This window comes from Acomys minous, assembly GCF_964271855.1.
Source record: "Acomys minous genome assembly, chromosome: 4".
In the NCBI taxonomy this organism is placed as follows: Eukaryota; Metazoa; Chordata; class Mammalia; order Rodentia; family Muridae; genus Acomys; species Acomys minous.
The window spans coordinates 24,215,425-24,230,954 of record NC_140486.1 but is presented as its reverse complement, the minus strand read 5'-3'; the positions used below and the strand labels follow the sequence as shown (position 1 = coordinate 24,230,954).

Here is a 15,530-nt window from a genome sequence, read left to right as displayed (position 1 = left end):
CTTTCTCTTTTTCACAATTTCAGAGACCACTTTATATTTTATTATAGAGTTTTCTTATTAACTTAGAGGAATACAGGTTTAATTCTTTCAAAATACGGAACTGATAAATGTCTGTGCTCACAGATAATACATTATAAATGACAGTGAATGCTTTTTCTTTCATTCTTATTGGTTTTAGGTTGTTATCCTTGGGAGAAAATGGCACAATACTATGAACTAGTAATGGCCTCATACATAATTTGAGCATATGAGGCATTTGTTTTATTTATGATTTATGATACTACATAATATATATACAGTTTGCACACTTGTAAAATAAGGCTGAAATAACTCATAAATTCTGTATAGTGGTATAGTGGCAGATAGCACCTGCCTTTCTCATATAACTAGATTTCATATCAAGAATCAGAAACTTGGAAGAAAATAAATTGATTATCTTTAAGTTGGAATCAGTGGTGGTTAAGACTGTAAATTTTGAATTGTCAGTTGTTTAATTTTGTGGAATGTCTTCATTTGCATTTCCTTAAAAATCAGTATTGTTATTTCAGCTTTGATTGTGACTAAGTTTCTGATTCAATTATCAAGAGAGGGGTCAGTAATTATCTTAATTAAAGTTCCTGACAAAAAGGGAAGACTCCCATTTTGGCTGGTATGTTGGCAGCACACAGATGGCCTTGTCGTAACCGACTGAACCTGTGGTGGGTGCCTATGTGAATGCCCTTTTTCATGGCTACAAGGTCACATGTATACCTCCCCGTGTGCTTATTTCCATCCTTTCCCATCTTCTCATTGGTTTATTTTAGAAAATCTTTTGATAAATGTGTTTTCTTTAGGAATTTGGCAAAACTTTGTGTGGATAATTGTCTTTATTGGTTTTCAAAGTATTTGAAGTTCCTATTGGCTACAAATAAATGATTGAAGGATGAAATATATTTCATGTCATTTTATACATAATAATATTAAACTGAAAATATTTATAACATAATTTCATAGACTTTCCCTTTTTGTTTTTGAAAGTGTACATAATTAAAATTTTTCTATTTACTGTAGAATGCCAAGATGTCTATAGTATTTGTAACATGTCACCTTTTGATAGGATGGAGCCAGTTGGCTGCCATGCACTGTGTCATGCTGCCTGACCTGCTGGGCCTGGACAAGTTCAGGCCTCCTCTACTGGAGATGCTAGCTCGGAGATGGCAAGATCGGTGCTTGGAGGTAATGTGGGGCTGATAAGGAAAATGAAAATATTTCACAAGTTCAGTGAAATGTGAATTTTAAACAAAAGCAATGTTTATTTCATTCGTCTTTATCACTTACTCATTCCATTAATAGAAAATAAGGGTTCAAGATTTCCATATTTTTCTTCCTTTGTTTCTACACTACACAGTAAATGTTCTAGCTTGTTTATTTACTTTAAAAAATTCATTATTTCATTAAAAGTTTCTCACAACTTTGTAGAATTATTTAACTGTCGGAATGACAAAAACACATACCCCCCTTCCCCCTCCCCCACCCCCCTCCCTGAGTGCATATTCAGTACAATCCCTTCCACGAAATTCCACGTGAGTGGTCAAAGACCAATGAAGGTCCCATGTTATAGTAAAACAAGACCATCTCTGGAATTAGAGTAGAGCTGGATTAAGTGTCAGTGCCAACAGTGATCAACTTTGTAACTTTGCTTATTCTGTTTGGAGATCATTTGTGAAGTAGAGACAATAGTGCACGTCTCATGAGAGCACACACGTGGCACTAGATGACGGTGCTGCATGTAGGTATGTACACTTAATAAAATGGCCAGATGTCAATGAGAAATGATTTGATAGATCCTCTGTATATCCGGCATATAGTTTAATGAAACATCATAATATTTTAAGATATTTGCCTGTTCTGGACTCTGTTGATGCAGCTTCAATCAAAATTGGAATATACTGTACTTTTCATAGATTTGCATTAAGTAGTCTTTTAGTTCTCTTTAAAAGACAATATATTTATAAAAAATGTTTTACTCATATTCTTCTTTAAGTTAAGCTGGGTTAGCCCGTAAGTTATAGTTAATAAATTGAATAAATTGATTGGTACTTTCCTTAAAAATAGACTAGCTTCTTTGGGCTCATGCCTATGGTGTTTCTGCTAAGCATAACTAAAATTAAACTGCAAAATAAAACAGGTGAATGGCCAGTTGATATAAAAATTGATATGATTTTGAAAAATGATTCCCTCTATAGAACTGAAAGAGGTTACACAGAAATCTATTTACCCATTTTGTTTGTGCCTAGGTGTATGTGAATTCATGTGGATTTACACCTATTTGATAGAATAAAAGATCAATGCTGTTGACGTGATGAAGTAGATAACAAATATTAAAAAGGCTTGGTGAAATGTAAATTTCAAATCAATGAAGAATTTTTTGGAGACCTCTGTCATCTCTTTGGCCTGTTGACTCAAACATTATTATTCAGTGAATGGCTTTAACTTATTTGCCTGCCCTGATCCCCTTTCCTTATCTCCAAGCAGAATTGTTGTACATAAGGAATTTGCTAAATATGGTTAAGTTTCTACTGGCCATAAGGGAAAATAATTTAATGCTCTGAAAACTGATTCTTAACAATAATAATTACATGGAAATTTAATATTTGAAAATGATATATTGTAAGAATTCTTTAGAAAATTAAGTTTTGTGCATAAAGCTGATTAAATGTCCATTAGCTTAAACATATTTTTAAATGAAAACATCTTTGATCATGCATAAGATGCGAGCATTTAATTGTGCCATAACTACTTACTTCCATATTTGATAGTATTTCTCATATAAGAAGTTTCTGTGATTTCTAATTTCATATCACTATGAATTTCCTAATTTGTGGATATTCCTTTGCCAGCTGACGTTCTTCCTGTTTTCTCATTGTCTCTGATTCTGTCAGGTGAGAGAGGCTGCTCAAGCCCTGCTTCTAGCTGAGCTGAGAAGAATTGAGCAGGCAGGACGAAAGGAAACTATTGACACCTGGGCTCCTTACTTACCTCAGTACATGGACCATATCATATCACGTAAGAGTTCTTGTGCTTTTCTGAAGTATCTGGGAGGACGCTGTAGAAAGAGTAGTAAACTCACATGCTTCGTGAAGAGAAAAGTAAGAAAGGGTCCTCAATCTGGTCTTTGCTATTTAAATCTTGGTAGTTTATAATTTGGCAATTAAAAAGAACAAGATATAACAAATATGAAAATACTCACTGATGATCTGGCTGCTTATGAAATTAATTCTCAATAAGAAAAACATCCTTACCCTGTTTAACTCTAGCTTTCCCTCTGCCTCTTGTTTCGTTGGGCTTATGGGGTCCATATTGATACTGTGTTAGGACACGTAGAGACCTCTTGTGAGCTAACATTACACGAAAACTTGTAAAACAAAGAAATAGTAAAGTTACACCTGTGTACAGTGGAAAGAGAGAAAATTAGCAAGAGTTGTGGTTGGTGAGTCTTTAAGATGACTCTGATTTGCACAAACTAGGAAAATTATTGCATGTTTTTGTAACTTTGTACAAATTACAACTTTTGTACTCATGTGGTTAGGTTAAATGTACATTAGAAAAAGATTATTTTTCTTACCGTAATTTTTTTCTCTGATAAAAATGTTTCTTTTCAGTTAATTCAAGTCTTTATTTTTCTAAAAAAAAGTCAACAATTAAAATTTTATTTTGATTTATGTTAGTTACAGGCTATTTTCAGTTTTTAATATAAAGTCTTGATTAAACTTTAAAAAATATTTTACTATAAATTTGGCCTGCATTTTATGTAGTGAAATCCTGGATTTTAAACAGTTTTTCCACTGTTCATGTAGAGAGGTACTTACCCACACCTGACCCATCCCATGTGTTATGATAGCAGTCTGTGCACTGTTCAAGAAGCAACATAAAAATAAGATTAAGAAAAGTTTGTAACTATTAGAGCAGATTTGATTGCCAGAACACCTGTGCTGACCCTGTGATGTAATCAGGCATGTGACCTTGGGGACTTGACCAAAGTTTTTTAGCCTCCTTCTTTTTAGTTGAAAATCAAGATGCTAGGAGGCTCTGCAGAGTTGGAGTGGAATGAGCTGACTCTTGTGAAGTGTACAGGGTACCTAGCTCACAGTAAGCACTATTGATTTGCTAAGTAAATAAAAATTAGAAACATGTGTGGTCACATAGTCACATGACTAACCGGGGATAAGAGTTTCTAATTAAAACATTTATCTACTTAAGTACCAGATATTTACTGAATTTCTAAAACCTTTTAAATAAATAAAAAACAAAGTTAAAAAAGCAACAACAATAATAATGATAACAACAATAAAAACAAAAAAATCATCTCTCTCTCTCTCTCTCTCTCTCTCTCTCTCTCTCTCTCCCTCCCTCCCTTCTTCCTTCCTTCCTTCCTTGGTTTCTTGACACAGTGTTTCTCTGTGTGTAGCCTTGGCTGTCCTGGACTTGCTTTGTAGACCAGGTTGGCTTTGAACTCAAAGCAATCACCTTCCTCTTCTTCCCTGAATGCTGGGATTACAGTCTTGAGCCACCATTTATTCACTCTACATTCTAAGTGCAGCCCCCTCCCTCAGCTCCTCCAGGTCCCATCCTCTCTCCCTCTCCCCTTCATGGCCCTCCCCTAGTCCTATAAGAGGGAGAGCCCTCCTTGTCAGACGTGCCCGTAAACCTTCCTTCACCCCAAAAGATGACTTAGGACCTGTAACATATATGTACTTTACTTAAGATATTAGCCTTAAAATTCTTATGGGAATTTTTAAATAAAAATTTTAGAGCTGGTGGCTGTAGCTTTTCTTTTGGTAGAGTCTTTGCCTGTTTTGATCCCCAGTACCTCAAAATAAAATAAAAATAAATTAAGAACAAATGAAATTTAAAAAAGTTAAAAGTAAGTTTCCAGACTATATAGTTATGAAGATTAAGAAAGAAAAGAAGGGTTAGGATGAAAACCCCTCCAATTTTGGAGAATGTGACTAAATGATCTAAAACACGCTCCTAGTTCCTGCCGTGAAACTTAATCTTGGAATGCAGACCCTGATGATTAGCTGTGTCATAAACCTTGCTGAATAAATCATCCTTAAGGGTCTGGGGAGATGGCTCAGTTGGAACTGTGTGATAATGTAATCCCTGTCCTGGGGAAGCAGGACCCAGAGTATCTATGTTGCCTCAACTAAATCTGTGAGTTCTGTGTTTAGTGAGAAAGCTTATCTGAAAATCATGTGAAGATCTATTGAGGAAGACACCTCACATGTCCTCTGCCCCCAGCATACCAACACCCTGCAGGCACACTCATACATATATTATAGTTTTATATATAATTTTATATTTATATAAAATATATTTATGTATGTATACGTGTATATATGTATACACACATAAATAATTTTTAAAAATCTTCACAATTGAGGACAAACTACGAGTGAGGTATTTTACAGTAGGCTGATGGTAAAACTACACAAGAGCTAGTCAGTACAGATTTTTTAAAGAGGAAAATTGAATTACTAAAATTTATAAAAAGCAGAACCATTTTAAGATATTTAGCATGAACTCAGGCCATCACAAAAAGGACATGGAAAGCAGACGTGAATGGATGCAAGTCGAATGAAGACATTGTCCACGCCTGGTCAGTGATTTTGTGTAAAGATCTAAGAAACACATCAAAAAATGGTGCAGAGTTGTACTTTGACACTTTGGAAAAAGAGATGCCATTATCATTTATATCTGATGCCATTTTATTTTCCTCCTAGAAAGAAGAGAATGGCTTAGGTACAGAGAAAGGCATAGTGTAGTATAGCTACCAATTATTCCCAGAGCAATGGTGGAAGCACATTGTCGTGAGGTGTCAGTTAGTAGGTCCAGAGTGGATAGAGTATATAGAGTAGTAATGACCGTCATCATTTGAAAACGTTTCTGTATCAGACTTTTGCTCAGTACTTGCAAGGTCTATGATTTTTAATATAACCATTATGGTGACCTGTTAAAGTAGGTATTATTATTGTCATTCCTGTATTTTGTTTTCTTTCACATGAGGTAATAGGCTAAGGGGACTGAAAATTTTTCTGAAGGTCCTTCAGACACTTAAGTGACTGCTAGATTTCAAAACTCATTTCTCTTACCCCCTATTCATTCTGTTTGGCTCACTTCAGCTTTCCTTTCTTAGATCTTAACTGAGGGCAGATGTGTAAGAATTAGTAGACTAGACACTTGGCTTCTCTGGAACTACTATAAAATGGTGTTTTCCCCAGTCCTGTTATCTTTAACTGCAGCTCAAAATGAAGCAGAAAAATAACTGTAAGAAAATTATTTCTCACTATTTAATATATTGTTGTTTAAACAAAATAGTTTGCTCTTAAGTTAATTTAAATACTTCTCTTTTTAAAATTAAATCTTTCTTACTTAGGTATACTATTTTTGAGTACTTCAAAAGCTATGTGAATGCTGAGTTACCTAACATTTGAATTTTATCTCCTGCTGTAATTTTGTGTGTGTGCAAGAAAAAAATAGGCATAAATTCTAGTAAATGTTACTTAAACATCCCACATTATCAACTTTTGATCTAATATGTTAATCAATTCTGGAACTGTAATGCTGAGTGTAAAATTAGTTTTACTTTCTTCTATTGGGAGCTTTCTGTTTAATAAAAGAGAAGCAAGCTAAAGGAGTAGGGATTCTGAACGTATTAAAGGAGAAGAAAGAATTTAACAAATGAGGAATGACCACATAGGGCTGTTGAACAGATTTGCTGTCCGAGGGGATCAAAAGGTTATGGAGGCAGCTGGTAGGCAGCCCACACCTGCCGCCCACCTGCTTGCAGTGAAGTCTCTCCCACCATTGCCCTCGGCGTTCACGGCGACCACAGTCACTGCGACATTTAAAGCATTGTTTTACGAACACAGCACCTATTTCTGCCATGAGAAACTTAGAAATAGAGAACATGCTCAACAGTCTATCTGGAAAGTACACCACTCATTAGCAATAGTCCTGTAATTTAACCATTCTAAGAACTTAAAGATATGCATCAACTATATAAGCAATATTGGAAGTGCCCAGTTTTTATAGAAGAGTTGTTGTTGTTGTTGTTGTTTTAGTTATTTCTTCAGGGAGCTCATGGACTGTGATAGGTAACCTATAGGATCAGAGCTTGCATAGGTAGCAGCTTCCTCTCACTTTGCTGTCAAGAAGGGACAGGGTTGAGGATAAAATGATGCCAACCGGCCATGTTGATCATCCCCCTGTACCTTACGTAGGTGTGGTGTATAATCGCCCACTAAAAAGCTGTTTTATGCATTTGTGTGAAAGAAAGGAGTACGTGGGCCAAGGCCCGGTGCTCTCTTCGCTGGCCTGAGCGTGTGCAGAGCACCCAGCATAGCGCATAATGTAAGTAATGAGCATGGCTGCTCAGCGCTCCCTGTCACTCTCCTTGGTTTGTTCTCCTTACGCTTCTGCTTCAGCATTCATTTAGGTTTCTATCTCCCGGGGACCCTGACAGTATTCTGTCATCACTAGGGAAGAAAAAGCAACAGCAGCCTGCCTTAACTGACAGCCACAAAGTTTCATAAGACCCCCAAAGACCACAGTTATTGAATGGCACGAGACTGTTACTTCAGGTGGTATAGTTTTGTCTGGAAGCAGTCACCAATCATTGTTTCATCCAGTGTGTGTGTGTGTGTGTGTGTGTGTGTGTGTGTGTGCACATAACGTTTTCCTTCTATCATTCTGATAGAAAATTTGAGGGTAGGTGTACTTTTATCCCTATTCTAATGCTAAATACTACAAATATTCTGCAACATATGGAAATATGTTGTACATTTTCCTGAGTCATTTGTGTGTGGTATATCACGTATAGTCCAAAACACTTTTATAGAATACTAAGAATTTTACTAACTAGGGATTAATGTTATTTTTGAAACTATTGAATTACAATGTAGATAAAGATAAATGTTGCCTGAGATTTATTTTGAATTAAAAATGTTTTCTGGAACCACCGTTTATATATTTCTTACTTGTAGCATTTTGATAATTGACTTTTTTTATGAGGTCAAGCACCTGCTGGTTTATGAAATATGTCCACATTTGCCCTTCATTCCAGTCAGTGACTTCTGTGAAGTAAATGCTGATGGTCCCTGATTTCTTTTGGCCTGCAATACAGATTGACCTTATGGGGCAATAGGTCACAGGCATAATTATTTCTCATACATTGCATTCTGCTTTCTCGCAGTGCTCATCTCTTCTAGCTTCAGAAACATTAGGCACATAAAATTCACTCTCATTATATAAATTAAAAATCTCTCCTAATGAGTCTCTGCTGTGATTTTCTTCAGTGCTGGTCAATGTAGTATTAATTTGTAAGTTTATCATCTGAGCTATTGATAGACGAATGTGGAACACATCGTGTTTAGTACATATTGATGTTATCAGGAAGCTCAGTCCTTTGTTCTTTTCCAGCCCCTGCTATTTTCGCTCCCTTTTGTGTTAGGTTGCCAGAATCAGGCTCCTCCTGTACTCAGCTTGGAAACAATAGAATTTCTTTGTTCAACAAGAGACAACCTTAGAAAATGTTTTGGGTTTGACTTCCAACAAACCATACTGTAATGTCTGCTTTTAACCTGGAATTTCAGTCTCCCTTCTGATGTTTACAAAGTAGTGGTGACTCTGAGCACAAATATGGATGGATCAACAATAGATATGAAGGTACGGCGGTGATGTGTGTTTCCGATATATGGAAAGTGTAACTGGTGACGTTTTCCTAATGTTAGTGTGCGCTCTAGAAGGTAGATAGTGCCAGGGTTTATTGTGGGAGGAAGGTGGGAGGGAGGCTGGAAAGGGTTTGACACATATGTTTTAATTGAATGTGGCTCCAGCTCTCATACACCTTGGACTACACAGCCCCCACCCCCCGACCTCCAGCCTCTGGCCCCGCTCCGTCCCTCCCTTTCTCCCTTTCTGTTTTCTTTCTCATATTTACATTTGTCTTGCATCTTTGGAACTCCCAGAGATAGCCATGTTAGGGGATTGATTTTTCTTGATACTGAGAACTTTTAAAATTACTAAATATATGCTCATAATATTTTTATAAATATATCTTTGTTTGAAATATTTTTGTTTTGTGTTTTTTAAGATTTATTTATTTTATTTATTGTATATCAGTGCTTTATCTGCCAAAGAAGGTATCAGATCACATTATAGATGGTTGTGAGCCACCATGTGGTTGTTGGGAATTGAACTCAGGACCTCTGGAAGAGCAGACAGTGCGCTTAAGCACTGAGCCATCTCCCCAGCCCCTGAAATATTTTTTTAAATGTTCCTATTTTTAAAACATTTACTCTAAGCAGAGGCTGTCATTTCCATCTATGCCGGGGTGTGACTACTGCTTGCTTGTTATCGTAGACAACCCCTTGGCGAAGAACAGCTTAAGTCGGGTGCCTCTTGCATTTCAGGTTATATTTCTTATAATTTTTCCATCTTCGTCTTTTTATAATTTAGCAGTTGTGATGAATATCCTTTTCACTCCTGATGGCTTCTGTCCTGATTTCTGATTTGCCATTTGTACTTCTGTGGGAGTAGGGAAGCCAAGCAATTCACCTTATTGTGGTTAAATATTCAGTAAGGGTGAGCTGGCCAAGAATGAAGGCCGTTAAGATGGAAAGCTACAGGACAGGGCTTTAGCATAAGCACCTTACAGGGCCTTCACTCTGTCTGCCCAGGTCACTTCTTTGGGAGTTTGTGGCATTCTGGGTATCCTTTTTTCTTTTAAGTGAGATTATACGAATTGAAATTGGTGAAGTGAAGGGAAAATTATTTGGTTAACTACTTCTTTTAGAATTCCTGCTTCAAAAATCAGTTGGATTAAGGGGTGTGGTTTTCTCAGATTATCTGAAGAAATTGTAGCCATCTTATACTGAGTACTTTATGTATAAACCCATCTGTGTACTAGGAGGCAGAAAGAATTAATCTCCAGATAAACTATATTCAGTGTACACTGTACATTGTATTTGCTTACAATGTTTCATTGGGAATTAGATATTTGTTCCTCTTTTTTCTTCTAGAGTGTCAGAGGAGTTGAGCTTAATTTTAAACACCATAGATTGATCATGTATTCAACAACAATAAATGATCCTGCTTATCTGTATTTGGTTACCAACCTAATGGAATTTCTATGGGTGTTTGAAAGAAAATCCCTTCTACTTGACATGTTGTTTGAGGCATTATTTAATATTTTTGTGATTTTCCTTATATGAGTACAGTAGTCTTGGGAGCTAGAGTAGTAAAGTGGCCAGTTTAAAATGAAAGCATTGGTTATTCAGGCTTAGTTTTAATAGTAAAAAAGAAAGCTGTGGTCACGTGACACTGTAGGCTGGGAACTCTGCAGTATGTGGTTCTGAGGAGCAACACTGCTCCCTCTGGAATCAGAATGCTGTCTGCTCCTGGGCACTAAAGGGGCCCCTAGCACTGTAACAAAGGAAGGTGTGAAAGAGAGGACAATTCAGCTGTCTGTCCCATACAGCAGTGAGGAAGTGTGTGCCTCCCAGGCTGGGCCTCTGACAAGCCTCTCTCTGTCTCATTGCACTCGGTCCTTTTCTGCAGAACTACTTGACCCAAGGGCTTATAATAATTTTGGCAATCCCCTCCTTTTTGTCTGTCACAAGTCTATCCCCATCTCTTTTCAATGCAGTGGAGCAAAGCTTCTCCTAGATCTGCAATTTATGTTCAAACACCTAGGAGCCATACCTGGCTCCATTCAGATATTTGTGCACTTTTACTAGTGGCTGTAAACTTGGAAGCACTTAAGCCTATGTAGACTAATTTATAAAAGAGAACTGTCTATTCAACCTTTGATACGTGTTTTTAAAGTGATGCTTAAATGGAAATGCATGGTAATACCTTTAGCTGAGATTCTAGTGGCCTTTGTGATAATAAATGACCTAATATCATTCACTCCAAAGAAGATGGTATTGATTTGTGTCATCATTCTCTTGCTTATCTGCTGAAGACAAAAAATTTATAATGCAAGTGGAAATAAAGTACTTTAGAAAACATTCCTGTGAACACTGGAACATGTTTTTCTAATAAAGCAAGTGTTCCAGTAGGGTTTTAATTGTAAACTTTGTACTAGCTTGAATGAGAAAGACCCCTATAGGCTCATATGTTGAATACTTGGTCCTAGTTAGTGACACTCTTTTGGAAGAATTAGGAGGTGAGGCCTTATGGATGGAAGCTTGTCCCTGGGAGAAGGCTGTGAGCTATCGGTAGCCAACAGCATTCCCATTTAGTTCTTTTTGTCTGCCTCCTACTTGTGGGTAAGGCTGCCAGCTACTTCTCCAGCACCATGCCTGCTGCCATGTTTTCTGCTATGACTATATATCTAATAGTAGTTTTTGTTCTAATATTATTTACACATTGTAGGACTAAAGTTCTCCAACTACATTAAATATCTTTTTCCTTCCTCTCCCCCTGCTTTTTCATACAGTATTTTTTCCTTTATTATTCTCTAGTGATGTTCTTTTGTTGATTTGCTGCACTTGCTATATTTATTGAGCATATTTTGATATGAATATGTATTTTAAATGATTCATAGTACATGGCATTTGCAGGCTTTGTTAATATTTTTAGCACTTCTAGCACACAAATATAAAGAAAAAAAATTTCTTTTTGTTTGAACACCTGAATTGACCCTAGCAAGATTGAGATTGATCTGGTTTCTTTCAGCCTGTTAAATGCCAATCCAGTCATCTGTAACAGTACTTAGTATTTTTGTAATTTTCCTTTACATGTTTTCTGTTTCTTCCATAAAACATACCCATCACTTACAAAGATTTTTTTTTGTGCTTGATTTAGTGATGAAAACAACCACAATCACCTATTTTTATTGCTTGCTTTAAAAACTTGAACCATAGTGAATGTCAAGTCTGTAGTCCCGGTTCTCTTGTATAATCCTGTGGAAGAACTTTATAATTTACTGGGAAAAGATGATGAGACTTACATTTGAAACATCCTTAGACTAAAGAACATCCAGCTTGAAGAAGGAATGTGGAAGCGGGTGGATGATTCTTCATTTATGAACATTTCTAGTGATTTAAAAACATGATTAAATCCATCTTTGGGGCTGGAGAGATTGTATGGAAGTGAGAGAACAACTTTGAGGAGGTGGTTTTCTGTCATGTGAGCTCTGGGATCGAACTCAAGTCGCTGGGCTGGGTGGCAAGCATCTTTACACGCTGAACAATCTAATAGGTCCAGAAATGCTGCATCTCGGTGCAATGGGATCAGCTTGCTGTTTTTGCTTCTTGTAGCTTTTGTAACACCTCTTGAAATTCTTAGTGCTTAATTCCCTGATACCATCTTTCTCTAACAAGTGATTTTCTGTATCATACACAGGCCACATGCACGTATGTGGTTGTACTAACAGTGTAGAGGAGAGAGAGCTGATGTAGAGTCAGTATGCACTTTATTATATCTAGACAGCCCCTCACTAAGATGTGTTTCTTTGTGTGTGGTCTTTTGGGCCATACGTTCTGCCTGCTTTCCCAGCGTGGAGCACTCTGCACTGAGCCTCGTGAGGGTTTGCATCTAGTAGCATTACCTGTCACGATGGACTTGACATACAGCATGAAAAAGCTGTTTCACAGAAACACAAAAAAGTTTTGACCATCCTACATATTTGTAGTATGTTTCATTATTTTCACTTGAAGTGTGCAAACCTGTTAGATATAGATTAGCTATTTCTGGCTTTGAAGGTATCCCCCATATATAATAGTATAATTTTATAATTTGATTATAGTCATCTTGTAATAGCCACAATCAGTTATAATAATGACTTTATGACTTAGTTGGTTGAATGATGGTAAAGTCATAGATTTGGGTAAGTTTCTCTTTCTCCAAGATAAGTTTGGGGAAGTTTCTGTGAAGTGTTCTGTGTGGAGTTGATTTGCATGCTTTTCTAAGAAGCATACGGCTTGGGTTTTTTTTTTTCCTATTAAGTATTAAAAGAAAGTACAGTACATTTTTTTTGGATTAAGTTGTGGCTACTTATTTCTCTCTCTCTCTCTCTCTCTCTCTCTCTCTCTCTCTTTCTCTTTCTCTCTCTCTCTTTCTCTTTAACTTTAAACTGTAGTGTGTGTGTGTGTGTGTGTGTGTGTGTGTGTGTGTGTGTGTGTGTGTGTTGATGTGCATGTGTGAATTCAGGTGCCTGGAGAATGTAGAAAAGGGCATTGGATACCCTGGAGCTGCAGCGTCACACAGTTTGAAGCCACTGGATGTGGGTGCTGAGACCTGAACTCAGGTCCTCTAGAAGAGCAGTATGAACTCTTAATAGCTGAGCATCCTCAGCATTGGTTTTCTTGATATTGGCCATTTTCACTGGGACAAGATGAAATATCAGCTTTGTTTTATTTGTATTTCCCTAATTGCTCAATATGATGAAAACTTTTGGGGGTAGTTTTTGGCCATTTTTATTTCTTCTGAACAAAAGCAAACAGAACATCAGAATTTATGGTCAGTATACCTCAAATGGATATAACAAATATCTATAGAATATTCCACCCAAACACTAAAAATAAACATTCTATTCATATGCCATGGAAACTTCTCTGGGACAGAAAACAGATCTTAACAAATTTATAAAAATTGAGATAAGTCCATGAAGCCCGTCTAACTACAGGTAATGAAACTTCAAATCGATAGCAAATGAATTTCTAGTAATTACATAAACTCATGGAGATAAGACAACACATAATTGAATGATGAATGAGAAAGAAGAAATCAAGAAAGAAGTTCCTGGGTGAAATAAAAATCAAAACACAATACATCCAAACCTCTGTAATGCATTAAAAGCAGCCCTAAGAATGATTTTTTATAGCTCTAACATCCTACTTTAAAAAGTCAGAAAAGAAAGAATAAATCAAACCTAAATCAAATAGATGACAAGAAGTAAAGATCAGACTAGAGATTAATGAAATAGAAACAAATAAAATAATTGAGAATTAACTAATCTAAGAGCTGGTTCTTTGAGAGGTAAACAAGATCACCAGACCCTGGGCCTAACTAAACAAAAGCAAGAAAGATGACTCAAATGGAAAGAACCAGAATGAACAGGGAAACATAACAACAGACATCAAAGAAATCAGAGTATTATAAGGCAATAACTAAAAAGCCTACTCTCTATTAAGTAATATGATCTTAAATAAGACACATTTTTTATATTCATCTAAGCTATGAAATTTAAACCAAGAAAAGAAGGACAGCTTTAACAGACCCGCCGCAACTGCAGAGACCACACAGTAATAAGCTGCCTTCCAACTAGACAAAGCAAAACAACAACAGAGCCCAGGGGAAGATGGATTCACAGTAGAATTCTGTCAGACTTTTAAAGAAGATCCATAGCCAATTCTTCTTAAATTAAAAAAAAAAAAAATGGAAAGGAAAAAGAGAAAGAAACAGAAAGAGCACTTCCAACATTTTTTCTACAAAGTCAATATTACTCTAATACCAAAACCAGGTAAAGACACCAACACCCCAAAATAAAACTATAGGTCAATATCTCTGATGAACATAGATGCAAAAATTCTTAATAAAACACTTGCATACCAAATACAGACCATATAAATGGATCTTTTACCATCATTAAGTAGACTTAGCCTAGAGGTAAGTGAGGGTTCAACAAAGGTCAGTCAGTAAATGTAATAAATTGCATTTATTGAATTAAAAGACAAACATCACACAATCATCTTGATAGGTGCAAAAACAACCTTTTAAAAAACCCAACATGCCTTCATGATAAAAGCCCTAAAAAGAGTAGAATTGGAAGATGCACACCTCAACATTATCAGGGTTATGACAGCTTCACAGCAACATCTTCCTAAAAAGATAACTCTTAAAAAGTCCCAGTAGAAGCAAGATCCCCACTATCTCCCCTCCTTTTAAGTATAGTGATTGAAACACTAGTCAGTACTGTAAGACAAGAGAAGGAAATTAAAGCAAAAAAAGAGGAAAAGATAAGTCAAAATATCCCGAGTCGCAGAATACATATTATGTATAATACATCACAAAAATTCTACTAGAAAACTTCTAAAAATGACCAACAATTTCAGCAAAGTGGCAAGACAGAGAATCAACGCACACAAATCAGTAGCTTTTCAGTATACTAACAGCAAACACGCTGAGAGTGGGATCATGTTCGTACTTCCATTCACAACAGCCTCAAAACGGCACTTTTTCTTGTATTTGTTGGCCACTTGTATATATCTTCTTTGGAAGGGTGCCCATCATCCACCCTAAAATCCTGTTGAAATGTTTTTGAGTTATAACCATTTTTTTTTTGAGACATTATAAGCTTTGGCTGGCTTGGAGCTCACTGTGATACACTCGAAAGGCCTTGAGCTGCAGTGATGCTCTTAGTTTTCCTGGGATCCTAGTCGTGTGCCATAACCCCCAACCTTAGAATTGTTTATATTTACTGTATATTAACTTCTTAGGAGATGATTTCCTTTCTCACTCATGACTGTGTCATTGCACACGTG

At 36.5% G+C, this 15,530-nt stretch overlaps 1 protein-coding gene across 2 annotated transcripts in view; it reads left to right on the top strand.

Moving 5' to 3' along the window:
• WDR7 (WD repeat domain 7) overlaps positions 1-15,530 on the top strand; it is a 277,823-nt gene that overhangs the window by 86,677 nt on the left and 175,616 nt on the right. For both annotated transcript variants that reach the window (XM_084779255.1, XM_084779254.1), the window contains 2 exons: positions 1,097-1,215; positions 2,922-3,045. In XM_084779255.1, the coding sequence (XP_084635381.1) occupies positions 1,097-1,215; positions 2,922-3,045 (243 nt within the window). The remainder of the gene's footprint in view (positions 1-1,096; positions 1,216-2,921; positions 3,046-15,530) is intronic.